This window comes from Convolutriloba macropyga, chromosome 7 (assembly GCF_964194025.1).
Source record: "Convolutriloba macropyga chromosome 7, txConMacr16.3, whole genome shotgun sequence".
Classification (NCBI taxonomy): Eukaryota; Metazoa; Xenacoelomorpha; order Acoela; family Convolutidae; genus Convolutriloba; species Convolutriloba macropyga.
In genome coordinates this window covers 70,892,237-70,907,688 of record NC_134474.1, presented here as the reverse complement: position 1 = coordinate 70,907,688, position 15,452 = coordinate 70,892,237, and the positions used below count along the sequence as shown (strand labels likewise).

The window sequence follows — 15,452 nt, the reverse complement described above, 5'->3', positions numbered from 1 at the left end:
GTGATATTCAGTTAATGCTGCGTTTCAGTTTAGTTCATGACAGTGTAAAAGTAGTTGTGAAAAAAATTGGATCTTGTTAATTGCTCTCAAACGAAGTTTTTAGCAATTATATTAGTCCTGTTGGTCTTTTTTAATGCGATTTTTCGCTTGACCGATTTTTCGTCTGACCCATCTGACTTTTCGTCCTGAAAAACGGGATAAACAAGTTGCGGCCAGTGGGCATTAGGTGCTCTTTGAGCCTTTCAGCTAACTCATCTCGATCGAATTATGCGATTCACAGAAACAGTTTTTTGGAGACATATACTTATGGTGTGAAGGGTGGTTCTTAGAGGTTAATCCCCACCCCCAACCACCCACACCCCCCACGCAGCAACAACAACCCCGTCCCCCATATCAGCCCCCTCACCTCACCCCCACCAAATCCCCACCCCTGCACATCGTTCAGGCAGTAAGGGCCCCGTATAGCCGAAGACCCCCACCTCACCCCCCCCGGGTGCCCCTACGCTGTGCTCACCACACGCCCCTTCATTTAAGCTAAAGCTAGCCTCACTAAACTGTGGCTAGCTACTGACGAAGCCAACCGCTCGCCCTTCTTTTGAGAGCAATTCGCCCGACGTTAGTCGATTGTTTTTACTATTTTGAGCCCATCTTTGTTAGGAATGGCTTTGCGACGATCTTGCACTTGTGCCAGCAATTTTTTATGACTAAAGTAAGAGATCTCTACAGACAAAAAGTATACATTCTGTGGTGTGCAAATGGACTGGTAATTTGGGATTGGGGGATTCTTAAGTTTGATCAATTCGTTTGAGCCCCTTCTTAAGTTTGAGCCCCTTCAATTAAGCTAAAGCTAGCCTCACTAAACCGTGGCTAGCTACTGACGAAGCCAACCGCTCGCCGTTCTTTTGAGAGCAATTCGCCCGACGTTAGTCGATTGTTTTTACTATTTTGAGCCCATCTTTGTTAGGAATGGCTTTGCGACGATCTTGCACTGGTGCCAGCAATTTTTTATGACTAAAGTAAGAGATCTCTACAGACAAAAAGTATACATTCTGGGGTGTGCAAATGGACTGGTAATTTGGGATTGGGGGATTCTTAAGTTTGATCAATTCGTTTTGACAATATTCTAACGCATAGTTGCAATTTTAATCGAACCAGTCAGTTTTTATGTGCACTGCGGCTTATTTCTTCTTTAGCTGAGGGAGAATGCATATTTATAATGATGGTATGAATAGTGTATTTTGAAAACATTTCAGGTTATCTTATGGACAGCACATAAAATAATTTTAAGATGTTTTTGACTGACTTACCTGTGGAGATACTGCAGCGCATATTTCAATACCTTCTTGATCACCCTGCGGAACACCATGGATGGCTGAGTGGAGGTGTTCAGCATATTATGGACCTAAGATTAACTAGTCGATACCTTAATACTGTTGTCAAAGAAAGTTTTTTGGAATTTGACCTCAAGTATCTGTCATATCAAACCCACGATGGCTTCGATCTATTGCCATTAATTTACGGTGAACAGTTCCTATCACTGTTAGATCATGAGTTTAATTGGATCTGTAGAAGTTTCAAAATCCTGATATTCAACGACGAAGGTGAAGATGACTGGAAGTGGATACAAGCATTAATAGCCAAGCTGCTAACTTTCGAATCAATTTTTAGGAAACGAATACGATTTCTAACTGTTAATGCAGTGGGATGTTTCGGCAAGTTTTGTGAGATGGAGAAATTGATGCGTTCGCTATTGACTCCTGCAACTGTGATTGACCTGAAAATAGACATCGAAGACTTCCACGGCAATATGGTCTCTAAGTTTGTACATTGTGAGCATCGAATAGGTACCCTCACGATTCAAGACCTTCCTGGATCCAGCGAACACGCTCATAACCAAATTATAACCAATATTAGCCGCGCTTTTCCAAATGTGAAAGCGATTGTCATGACCTCCAGTAGTTCTTTTCATAAAGATCTTGCATTGCTGAAGAGTGCGCGGAAGCTGATTATTAACCAAAATTATCGACGTTTCGACTCGACACTGTGGCAGGGTTGGTGAACATGTTAGCAATTCTTCATATAATAACAAAATTGTACCCGAGCTGCATTTAGTAAGTGCGGTTAAAAGGTTCTGTTAATCGATAACTATAATCAAGTGAGTAACTGTAACTGGCCCTTAAAGCGCGAATTGTTCGCGACCGGACTCCCGAGTGGTTCCTCGTAGTGGTTCGAGATGTTGAGGCAGAATTTATAGACTTTGGAGAGTCATGATCATCTCTTAGTTTTTAATCCAATTGACTCAATGAACGTAAGATTAATCCTTTTGGTGGCGTACAACTCGTGCTCTAAATATTTTGTCATCTTTTTCCTGAAATCCATATTTCGCTGTTTTTTAGGACTAAGTAAATTTTCTTGTCTATTGATTATTGTGGATGAAAAATTTGGTTGAGTTGTACTTTCAATTAAACTGTGATGATGTTTATATCCGTGTATCGGCTCCACAGTAATTTTTGCGTATTTTCAGCATGTGGGGGAGTTTATGGGGACTCGAGGTGGGGATGGGGACAAGAAATGGGAACAATGTCACGAACAATAAGTTCTGATGCTCAGCTTCTTTAAATGTTTTAAATGTTTGCAATTTTGAAATAGCAAACAAATTTAGGCAATGCATCTTCTCGAGCGGCGTTTGCTGATTTTTAGCGTCATTTTAACCTTGCCCCCAAAGAAATTAAATCCGCTCAGTGTGCCAAAGAGCGGCGAAACATGAGAACTGTAATTAGCAGGGAGTGGGTTTTCGACGTTATTCTTCGACTTGCGTTATTGGCTTTAAATTGGGATTACCACCGCTCCGTCTGATTTCAACAGTATAATACCTAATATTTTTGTATTATTTACGTGACTCTGATGAAGTCCTTGAGAATGTCTGACATCAATCGAGAAGCGGAAAGCGGTTCGAGATTTTTGCCAGAGTTTCGCAGTGACTTCAGCAGAGTCATGTAACCATTTTTGAAACACACGCGTGCAAGTTTTAGAATTTCAGATCTTAACTGCCAGACTTTAGAATGTCAGAAAAACGGAAAAAGTGCGTTAATTGAAATTCCATAGAATTCGGCATCCGAATCTTTCTTAACTTCAAACAATCGTCTCCAGAGTTTTTCCAGCCATTGAAGTTTTTCACAGGTCGTTTTCGCCAATGTTGTATCATCGTCTGCCATCTTTTAATTAGGAAAAATCAACCCTCTTCTTTTATTTGAAAATAAAACGTAGACAATTGGAAAAAACGCAATATAAACATTTAGCAGAAATGGGATCTGTTCCGTTTGTGCACCACCCACTAGTACGTTATGCTCCCCCAGTTACAGAGCATATGTTATTATATGGTGAATCACTATTCACTTTGCAAGTAAATTGTTTTTGAGTGAACTTGCACAACGCGTGTTTCAAAAAGATTACGTGACTCTGCTAAAGCCATTCCGAAACTCTGGCAAAAATCTCGAACCGCTTCGCGGTTCTCGATTATTGCCAGAATTGCTCAGTCACTTCATCCGAGTTACGTAACCTATACTGAAACATGCGTTGTGCATCGCAAAAGTGATTACAATTTCTGATTGCGATGAATATAGCTTTCAGGATGTATACCCCCATCCAATTAGTGCTTATAATTACACCCACATACTGTAATTGCACTCTCGTGCAAGCACGCTGATCACCATTTTCGAGGTTAGGTCTAAGGTGATTTTGAGGAACCGAATTAATCCCATTAATGCATAAAAAAACAGGAAAATCACTTTTGCCGACAATCAGCCCTTTTCTTTTCCTGATGAAACTCTTTCGATGAACAATATTCGAGTTTTTGACTTTTGAATCAGATTGGGATCTTTTCCATTTCGTTTATGCTCCCAAGGATAGTGCAACCCCCATACGCATGTCATTTTTTTAAATAATGATTCACCATTTATTAGCACATGCTCTAAGGGGGGGTTGGCTTAACGTACTAGGTAAAGGCACAAACGAAAAAGATCCCGTTTTTACATGTTTGAGTACTATAAGATCTGGCATTCTGAAATCTGGCACTCCACGATCTGGCATTCTAAAACCTGCACGTGCGTGTTCCAACTGTAGGGATGCCGAGGATTGGAACAGAGTTTAACTAGCACAAGTGTAGGCGCACTAAGGCTTTCGCTGCCGACGGTCTTAGATTTGCGCATTAAATAGCCTAAGTTTTCATTCAAAAACACGCAGTTCGATTAATTGAACATGGTTGGCAGAGAAAACTGACGCCTTTTGGTACATTTCTTGATTACATATTAACTGCCGTCAACAAGTTTTATCAATTGTTGAAAGCTCAAGACCAAATTTCATGGCGGTGTTTTCCAGCTGGCTGTTTTTATTTTGTGATAAGTCGTTAGAGTGAATCATTTTTTGAAACAATCTAAAGAGCTATCAAAAACGAGATTATAATATTTTCCCTGCAACTCTGCATTAGAGTAAATGATTTTAGAATTTACTTTCTTTGATCTTGAATTGCTGACATCATTCAGGTGTATCTTGTGAAAATATTGAACATATTGTTTTTGGAAACAAAAAGAGTGTCTCTGTTGATTCGGATGCTAACTTCATTTCGAAATATTTTCCAAATCTGACCCGTTTGTCTTTTGGTTATTCTCCTACTTGGAAGGAACAACCAGCAGCCACAAAATTTCACCTACCTCCTTCATGTGTCACCGTGAAAATCGATCTAGGACTGCTCAATTGCATAACTGATTGTCCTCACATTAAAAATCTTAGTTGCAAACGTTCACGAAAAGCAAAAGGTTACTATATTGAATAGGTTAAATGTTGAAAACTTCAAATTCCAGCTGGAAACATTTGTACTTGTGAGTAGCAGAGCCCAATACTCTCCTTATTCAGAGTACACTGCTGAAATTGTGCGCCCCCTTTTGGAAACTCATCCGTCTTTGAGAGTTTTGACTTTGGAGTTTTGGACGGACAGCAGATCTGATTTTTGTGAAAGGGGAGAGGAATCGCAATCATCGAATGCGATCAGATTGAAAGACGTATTCACTGTGCTCAAATCTGACATAAATCAACAGCTGATTAGTTTTATTGATTACCTCGACACAGAATGTGATTGGTCTATTAGGAAGTTATTTGTTGGGGGCAACCAAAGCAAGAAAAGTGTGTTGATGCTGAAACCTTGGGAGTTTGCCATTATAACTTAAACATACTAAATAGTAAATACATAACAATGTCTACTTTGAAAGCATTGCAGTTAAAGTTTCGGGATGGCAGGACGTTTAGGCATTTGAAACGTTGAAACAAAGACCTTGAAGCCTTTTCAAGAAGTCAGCTTGCCCAATCAATTTCAATTTATTGTTAATACAAGCGATTCTTTTGTGTCAAAGTGACCAGCGATTAATACAAGCGATTCTTTTGTGTCTATATTGTAACAGACGTTCTTACTCTACTGTTTATTTCATGGATCGAGCTGCCTTGTCCAACATTAAAATTTAGACTATAAGATTATGAATGCAGGTTACACAAATTGTGTTATTATTATCTCATTAGAACACGTTTTGTTGTTGGAATTTGCATATCGAAATCTGCGTTGGCAATTGAAATGAGCTTAAACCAATGGCAAATTTGGATATAGCATTTAATAGATAAATCGATTGATAAGCCTTCACCTTAACGTGTACCCGTTATTATTTGCTCTCGATCAAAGTTTGAAGCAATAATTGTAAACGTGTTGGTTTTTATGCAAATTATTTTCTTGACCTTTTTGACTTTTCGCGTGATTTTGCGCCCTCGACTTCTCTCGGGATCTAAGTTTTCTCGTTCACAAGAGTCAGCAGCTGAACTTCATTTGCGGTTGTTTACTACTAAAAGTTAAATGAAAACTGCGCCAAAATTGGTGCCGTTTTTTTTTCACTTAAAATTTTGTTAGTGGTTATATTATATAATAGCCTTTAATGACGTTATTTGAACCTTCCCTCTGAGAGAGTTAATTTACTTTCAACCTACCTTAAGCAGGCTGCAATAGATTCCAACTCCCACTAGTCGTTTGAGAGCAATTATTCCGACGTTAGTCCGTTATGTTTAGTCTATGGGGTGATTTTTAAATTAACTTTTGTGTTGGTTTTTGTTAATATCAATTTAAGTTTGTTTTAGTTGAAAAATAGACTAAATTTGCTTAATTCTTTGTTTACTTTCACTTATTTTAAAGTGCTTTTGTAATCGTTTTTTTCTATCTTCAGAATATTTTATGTTCAATTGTTTATTTAAGGTTCTTGCTAAACTTTTCATAGTTAAGACTATGAAAAGTTTAATAGAGAATATAAGTTTTTTTGCTCAATTTTAAGTGTTCCCGTGTGTTGGGGTGTACACGTGCGCAGTGAATAAGCAGGAGCTGTTTCTTGAGGTATGTTGAGAACTAATATGGTTCAATTGATTGAAAATGTTCCAATTCTTTTGTCATTCTATTAGCTTTTCGTTAGTTAAGTGTTTAAATAAAGGTTTTCAAATTTCATAAATATTTGCCATAATTCTTTTTTGTCCGTCTCTTGCGCTATGTTTGAATAATGTTAACTCAAACACCCAAAAAGATTTTTTGATTTTTTCTAACTTTTGTTTTTTGACGATGTTCGAGTTTTTGACTTTCGAATCAGATTCTGATCTTTTTCGTTTCGTTTATGCTCCCAAGGATAGTGCAACCCCCATACGCATGTCATTTTTTTAAATAATGATTCACCATTTATTAGCACATGCTAATGGGGGGGGGGGGGTGGTTTAACGTACTAGGTAAAGGCACAAACGAAAGAGATCCCGTTTTTACATGTTTGAGTACTATAAGATCTGGCAGTCTGAAATCTGGCACTCTCACAATCTGGCAGTCTAAAACCTGCACGTGCGTGTTCCAACTGTAGGGATGCCGAGGATTGGAACAGAGTTTAACTAGCACAAGTGTAGGCGCACTAAGGCTTTCGCTGCCGACGGTCTTAGATTTGCGCATTAAATAGCCTAAGTTTTCATTCAAAAACACGCAGTTCGATTAATTGAACATGATTGGCAGATAAAACTGACGCATTTTGGTACATTTCTTGAGTACATATAACTGCCGTCCACAAGTTTTATCAAGTGTTGAAAGCTCAAGACCAAATTTCATGGCGGTTTTCCAGCTGGCTGTTTTTTATTTTGTGATAAGTCGTTAGAGTGTATCATTTTTTGAAACAGAATCTAAATAGCTATTAAAAACTTGGAAGTTTAAACGATCAAAGGTATAATACGAGATCGTAAAATTTTCCCTGCAACTCGGCATTAGAGCAAATGATTTTAGAATTTACTTTCTTTGATCTTGAATTGCTGACATCATTCAGGTGTCCCTTGTGAAAATATAGTACATGTTGTTTTTGGAAACAAAAAGAGTGTCTCTGTTGATTCGGATGTTAACTTCATTTCGAAATATTTTCCAAATCTGACTCATTTGTCTTTTGGTTATTCCCCTACTTGGAAGGAACAACCAGCAGCCACAAAATTTCAGCTACCTCCTTCATGTGTCACCGTGAAAATCGATCTGGGACTGCTCAATTGCATAATTGATTGTCCTCACATTAAAAATCTTCAGTTGCAAACGTTCACGAAAAGCAAAAGGTTACTATTGAAAAGATCAAATGTTGAAAACTTCAAATTCCAGCTGGAAACATTTGTACTTGTGAGCAGCAGAGCCCAATACTCTCCTTATTCAGAGTACACTGCTGAAATTGTGCGCCCCCTTTTGGAAACTCAGCCGTCTTTGAGAGTTGTGACTTTGGAGTTTTGGACGGACAGCAGATCTGATTTTTGTGAAAGGGGAGAGGAATCGCAATCATCGAATGCTAAAGAAGTGAATAAAATTAAAGAAGCCGCAGAGAGTGTGGAAGATATCTTGTTGTCGCACCAGTGTCTGCAGCTGTTCAGATTGAAAGACGTATTCATTGTGATCAAATCTGGCATAAATCAACAGCTGATTAGTTTTATTGATTACCTCGACACAGAATGTGATTGGTCTATTAGGACGTTATTTGTTGGGGGCAACCAACGCAAGAAAAGTGTGTTGATGCTGAAACCTTGGGAGTTTGCCATTAGAACTTAAACATACTAAATAGTAAATACATAACATTGTCTACTTTGAAATCATTGGAGTTAATGTTTCGGGATGGCAGGACATTTAGGCATTTGAAACGTTGAAACAAAGACATTGAAGCCTTTTCAAGAAGTCAGCTTGCCCAATCAAATTCAATTTATTGTTAATACAAGCGATTCTTTTGTGTCAAAGTGACCAGCGATTCTTTTTGTCAAAGTGACCAGCGATTAATACAAGCGATTCTTTTGTGTCCATATTGTAACAGACGTTCTTACTCTACTGTTTATTTCATGAATCTAGCTGCCTTGTCCAACATTAAAATTTAGACTATATGATTATGAATGCAGGTTACACAAATTGTGTTATTATTATCTCATTAGAACACGTTTTGTTGTTGGAATTTGCATAGCGAAATCTGCATTGGCAATTGAAATGAGCTAAAACCAATGGCAAATTTGGATGTAGCATTTAATAGATAAATCGATCAAAGTTTGAAGCAATAATTGTAAACGTGTTGGTTTTTATGCAAATTATTTTCTTGACCTTTTTGACTTTTCGCGTGATTTTGCGCCCTCGACTTCTCTCGGGATCTAAGTTTTCTCGTTCACAAGAGTCAGGAGCTGAACTTTATTTGCGGTTGTTTACTACTAAAAGTTAAATGAAAAGTGCGCCAAAATTGGTGCCGTTTTTTTAACTTAAAATTTTATTAGTGGTTATATTATATAATAGCCTTTAATGACGTTATTTGAACCCTCCCTCTGAGAGAGTTAATTTACTTTCAACCTACCTTAAGCAGGCTGCAATAGATTCCAACTCCCACTAGTCGTTTGAGAGCAATTATTCCGACGTTAGTCCGTTATGTTTAGTCTATGGGGTGATTTTTAAATTAACTTTTGTGTTGGTTTTTGTTAATATCAATTTAAGTTTGTTTTAGTTGAAAAAATAGACTAAATTCGCTTATTTCTTTGCTTACTTTCACCTATTTTAAAGTGCTTTTGTAATCGTTTTTTTCTATCTTCAGAATATTTTATGTTCAATTGTTTATTTAAGGTTCTTGCTAAACTTTTCATAGTTAAGACTATGAAAAGTTTAATAGAGAATATAAGTTTTTTTGCTCAATTTTAATTGTTTTCCAGTGTGTTGGGGTGTACACGTGCGCAGTGAATAAGCAGGAGCTGTTTCTTGAGGTATGTTGAGAACTAATATGGTTCAATTGATTGAAAATGTTCCAATTCTTTTTTTGTCATTCTATTAGCTTTTCGTTAGTTAAGTGTTTAAATAAAGGTTTTCAAATTTCATAAATATTTGCCATAATTCTTTTTTGTCCGTCTCTTGCGCTTTGTTTGAATAATGTTAACTCAAACACACAAAAAAGATTTTTTGATTTTTTCTAACTTTTGTTTTTTGAACTTTTCAAAGGTCAATCAAACTTTAGTACTTGAGGAAGGGTTACTGAATAGATTCCAGAGACAAGGAAATTGTTCTAACGATAATATCGAGAATTTCAGGTGATGTTTTGATATAAATTGATTTCAAGTTTTTGATAACCTTGGTCAATTTTGCTTGTTTTGTACTGTAGGGGACAATGAATCTTTTTTCAGAGTTGAACGTGATATATTGGATAGTTTCTAGACTGAAAATAACGTTTTTAAGGATAATAATCTTTTTGACTTTTCAATAAAAATTGCAATTCAAATTTCTTAAAATTTTTGTGTTTTTTGAATCTTTAGGGGGCTAATAAAACTTTTTTTTGAGCTTTACAATGGACTACTGGATAGTCATAGTGAAATTGAACGATCTGAAGTTATCGTTATCACAAAATTTGCAATTTGTTTGATATTTTTTGAATGTCATTGTCAATTATTTGCTTGTTTCGTTCTGTAGGGGCTGAAAAAATATTTTCGGGGTTTGCCTGGAAATGTCTAGAGACAATGAATTGGTTTTAAGTTTTCAATAAAATTTCGAGTTTTCAATAAGGTTCGCAATTTTGATGTCTTTAATACTGTTTGGTCATTTTGAAGAGTTTTTTTTATCTCGTGGTGACAATGAATCTTTTCTAAGCTTGACGATGGATTACAGGAAAGTTTTATGATAAAGAAATGAATTTCTAGATGTTAGTGTCAATTGTTAAGAATTTTAAAAACATTTTGCACTTTAATTTGTCAATTGCAGATTTCTGATGTGTTGGCGCCCCATCAAGTTTTTTTAAAAGTTTTGGCATTTGTGTTTTCGTATATTTTAGTGGCATTGTCTTTGGTTTTGTGGACACTGTTTTTTGTCCATTTTTTGAGTTTTTTCTTTAACGTGTCTTCAGTTGGCCTTATCTAAAGCTCCTAGTAGTCTTCTGCTAGCTATAAATACTTTTACGACCTGTTTTTTGAGGTAAATATTTTTGTAATGCAAACTTAATAACAAAAAATTGTTAATGGCTTTAGAACTGAAGCAAGTTCTCTTTCGTATGGGCTAGTTTTTCCAGTTTTTTTTAAAGTTTTGTCCTTTTATATATGCAAACAGATTTCTGCCGTTCTTCAATTTAAATATTCTGTCTTTTCGGCAAGGATGAATTGGTTTTGATGACAAAAGATGGACTAGTTTTGACGAATATGTAAGGATTTTAAGTTTTTTTTCACGTTTTTCATTTAAGAATTTCATTTTCAATTTCGCTGAATTCAAGCCGTCAAAATAAATTTTTGAGCTGGTGCTGACTTTTGTTAAAAATAGTAGAATTGCAACTTTGGTTTTTGAAAGCAGAAATAATGATATGGCAAATCGTCTGTATCTTTTTCATTTTGTTTTTCCCTGCTTCTGACTATATGTCCATGTCTATATATCGAGCAAATTGTCTTGGATTTCAAGTTTTCTTTTTTTGCTATCTGATAGTTCTGGTCGAAAAGCATGGTATTGAATACGCTTAGCCTGAAAATGCTTATTTTGAATGCCAGTTTTGTTGTCCTCTAATTTTTTGAAACTGTTTTTTACGACTCGAAGAGGAGTGTTGGGGCTCTACATTTTTTAAGCTGACGTTAGTTTGTTCAAGACTTTTGTTTGCAAACATTGACTTGTTTTATAACGTTGACTTCGGTTTTTGAACATTGGACTTTAACAGTAGCGTTGTTTAAGATATAGTAGTCCCTCCCCCCGTACCTTCCAACACCCCTCTTTCCCCCTTCCAGGTTGTTTCTATTGTTTCTAAATATAAATTGGTAGTTTCTAACTATAAATTGCGGTGTTTTTTTTTTAATTTTTCTGTAGTAGGTAGTGTTAATTGAAAGAGTTTTTATTGCACGACTCTTCGAGTCGCTTTCGGTATTCTAACGGCTTTTTTTTGTAAGGATCATTTGGTCAGTTGGTGCAGCGTTTAGCTTTTCAATCAATTCTTTGGATTGTTTCTCAGTACTTGTCCTGCCGAATTGTTCTAAAACCCATTTTACCTATTTTTGCTTTTGCATAAGTCTGTTTCCACGTTTGACTTCTGACTTCTCTTTGTTTCAACTGATTGGTTTTTAAGTTCTTTCTCTCATAATTACGCGATGTAGTGAATATGCTCAAAGTCAAAAGAGCAAATTCAAAAGACACGTGCGAAACATAAAGCCCGGTCATTAGGTCATAGGATGTCAGTTTATCAAAGTTCATTAATGTGATTACTAGCTTGTATTAGTATTATGCTTAATAGTGTTCAGTTTAGAAGATGAATTCAGTGTAATTTTTGAATCCGACCGAAAGTGCAGAATTCGCACACCATTTGCACACTTTGACACTTGGAAAAATTGTGACAATTGCTATTTGATTTTTCCTTTCTCTATTTCAATTCCAATGTTAGCCAAGTCGGTCAACGGTGGCTATTTTTCGGCAATTTGCTAGCTATGTCTGTCCTCCAATATAGAAGCTGAATTCCCCAATTTGTTGAAATAACTAAAACTGTGCGTTATAAAAGTTCCTTATGGGCTTAAATTCAAACATGAGTACGTTTATTTTAGAGAACTGAGTTTTTAATTGATGGCTTTTTGAAAATCACATGACAAATCAGTTAGACCATTAAACCCAATTTCGAATCTGTAAATTTGAACATGTGTCGCAATTACCCCCCGGGTTACCCCCTAAACTGTTGTAAGAATAGGGGGTATTTTTCCATGGGGGTTAAAACGATGCAAGATTGAGGGTAGTGGGGGGGATTTTAAGATTTTAACCCCCCAAAGCTTTAAAATTAGGGGGTCATTTTAGGGGGTAAAACAATGTAAGATTACGGGGGTAATGGACGGAATTTTTAGATTTTACCCCCACAAAAAGATGTATTATTAGGGGGTAATTCTAGGGGCTAAAACGATTCAAGATTAGGGTGTAATGGGGATAAAGGGGGATTGTTAGATTTTACCCCCCCCCCCCGCCTCCAAATTCCTCCCAACAAGATGTAAGATTAGGGGGGTAATTTTAGGGGGAAACAATGTAAGATGAAGAGGGTAATTGGGAGTAAGGTGCGAATTGTTAGATTTTACCTCCAAAAGTACCATCCGAAAAGATAAGGGGGGAAGGGATAATTTGGGGGGGGGATAAAATTTTTAATTCATGTACATGGGATGTCTAGTATGTGACAAGCCTCGGTTTTCTGATGGCTGAGGCGAACTGGCTCAGGGAACAGAGATTGCCGGTTGAAGGCTATCACTCTGCGACTATGGTGGAGAAACAATGTAATGGTGGTAAAATGATGCAAGATGGGAGCTAAAGTTATGCAAGAGTAGGGGGTAATAGGGGATAAAAGGACGCAAGTGTATAGGAGTGATGAAGCCTTTACCCTCTACACTTGCAAAGTTTATCCCCCTTTACCCCCTACTCTTGCGTTGTTTTACCCCAAAATACCCCTACTCTCTTTCCTCGTTTTACCCCCCCCCCCCCTCATAACCCACCTACTTTTGCATCGTTTTAACCCCTTAACCCTATACTCTTGCATCATTGTACCCCCAAATTTACCGCCTACTCTTACACCATTTTACCCCCCCCCCCCCCCCCCCCCCAAATTACCCCCATTACCCTCACTCTTGCATCGAATTACCCACCATTACCCTCCAAAATGCTGTAAGAGTTTCGAGGGGAGTTGGCTACAAATTTTCCCGATTACCTTCTAATCTTTCATTTTTTTGGGGTAAAAATTCAACACGGGCAGCTATTTGGTCCCAATTGATGTTTGGTGTTCCTAGACATCAGGATAACGATTAAGCTGATTATACGCTTATTTTCAATCTTAGTCTTTGTGATATTCACACTGTTTTTCTGGTGCACCAATAAAAAGTAAGGAATTGTGTTGGTTAATTCAGTATTAGGAATAATGACTTTAAAAAACAAAATTTGCAGCAAATAACAAAAAGCTGCTCCAAACTTTTGTTTGCTAAACCGAACAAAACACTGCACTGTTTGACTCTACAGTCGTATATGGGACCTGTATTGGAAGTTACCGAAGTGTGCTTGGTTTTTAAATTTATACAAGGGATTGGTTGGTTCCCTCTGATACATTGAACTGAACACCAAGAAAGGAGCGGAGGCCGTGAATAAATTCAATGGAATCTTTTTCAACCTAATGTTTTGAAATATACTGTATTTTGGGACGCGTATTCATTGAGATTTTGAAAAAATGGAAAAATCGAAAAGCGTATCAAAGTTTGGATCTCGTATTTTTTTTGTGGTTCGATTTATTCATTAGTCCGCAACCTAGTGCTAAATTGACCGGTCACCTTTCACTGTTAAAGTAATGGGGAGATGATATTTTGATCTTACCAATTAGGGGATTTTTATAGGACGTTTATTAATCACTTTTTGCATTTCTGCCTCCGAGAGTTCTTGCAAGTTGCATGACTTGATTTCGTCAAGTTTTTTAAATTTTCAGTGTTAAGAATTTGATCGAACTTTGTCTTATGATTGTATACTCTTTATCAAATTCCAGAATTTTTTAGCAACTCAGGCTTTGATTGGACAGGGCGTAGTCCAATTTGTACATTTTATTCATATATGTATTTTGCTCTTCTGACGGTCCCATTTATGAAAACAGATCTTTTCCTGTGAGGGCTCGGAGTCTGTCTGGTAAAACTGTAGGGGTTGTCAAAAGTTTTGTTGCTTTCGCTTGGAGCTTCAAAAATATTTCATCGCTTGATTAGAGAACGTCTTCAAAAGTTTCCTTTGCCTGACATTTCGAACCGTGGAGCTTGGGAACATTTCATTCAATAAGGGAGGTTTTTAATAAATGTTCCGCTAATGAATAGAGGTTCTCTGAATCCGCCATTGATGACAAGCTATTACCAATTTTTTGTCTAGGTTCAATAACTCTTTGACTACAGGGTCAGAAATTATTGCAACGTAGTTGGCATCTGGCTTGTCATAGTAATGTTACTATTGTTCATTATATTCTGTTAATAGGGTAAAAATCTCTGCCACATTTGTAAAATTTTCAGCTTGAACATCTTTGACTGATTTGGATCACTTTTTGAATTTTTTTTTAATTTTTGCGTTTTCTGAAAGTAAGTTTCATGTAGTAAAATGATCATCGTTGTCGTTTTTGTTCTGTGCAGTTCCAGTTTCATTTAAAGGTTCTTTTATAAGAACTCGACATGTTTGATATAAATACATCTCTTATGATCGTTTTTTGTTTCATTTGCCAGCTGACAATTTTCAGCTTGCTCCTCTTTGATTGTACCATAGAAATGCTGAATTGGTTCTCCATCTGCTTCTTGTGTCGTAAGGAAAACGTACCTGTCAGTCGTAATAATCAGATATCCGATGTAAGCCGTCTCCATTAATGTCCAAAGTTCAGCTGTAGAAGTTTTGTCAATTTAAATCCTGGTGTTCTTAATGTTGATCCGAAACTCTGTTCCTACATTTAAATAGAGTTGAGATGTCGTTATTTTGTGTTACTGTCTCCATTGTTTGTCTCCAAAAAGAACGCTATGACCTACCGCTCTCTGACAGCTGTATCGCCAATTTATTGGGTTCGAGCTTTGCGCTCCATCATTGCTCATTCGGACCGAGCTGGTGATCCTTCTATCACTCCACCACTGAATGGTTCGGTTGGGAAAACCACATCACCACGAAAAAAAGAAAAACAATCAATGGAAACAATACCTACTTAAACAAGCCACTTCCCGAGTGCCAGGCACAAATCGAAGCAAATATGTTTCCGTGCTCATAGCGAACCACGAACAAAAACCTGATTTCGTGCCTACAGAAAAATTCATGCAGGAAGATCGCACAGAAAAGGTAATAAAAAATCTTAGTGGGAACGAGCGAGAAATATTACAAAATCTCCATCAAAAGGAAGTAAACAATTTTAATCATTTCGTTGCAACAA

The 15,452-nt window shown here is 37.0% G+C and overlaps 1 protein-coding gene across 1 annotated transcript; it reads left to right on the top strand.

Moving 5' to 3' along the window:
- Positions 1-1,232: 1,232 nt before the first annotated feature.
- LOC142342496 (uncharacterized) lies at positions 1,233-8,298 on the top strand. Its single transcript, XM_075393841.1, has 2 exons — positions 1,233-2,051; positions 7,377-8,298. The coding sequence occupies exons 1-2, from the start codon at positions 1,289-1,291 to the stop codon at positions 8,129-8,131; spliced, it is 1,518 nt and encodes a 505-aa protein (XP_075249956.1). The 5' UTR covers positions 1,233-1,288; the 3' UTR covers positions 8,132-8,298.
- Positions 8,299-15,452: the final 7,154 nt, after the last annotated feature.

Coding starts and splice junctions, on each gene's coding strand:
- LOC142342496 (XM_075393841.1), top strand. CDS start 1,289: ATGTTTTTGACTGACTTACCTGTGGAGATACTGCAGCGCATATTTCAA. Junction 2,052..7,376: donor CGACTCGACACTGTGGCAGG/GTTGGTGAACAT, acceptor GACATCATTCAG/GTGTCCCTTGTGAAAATATA.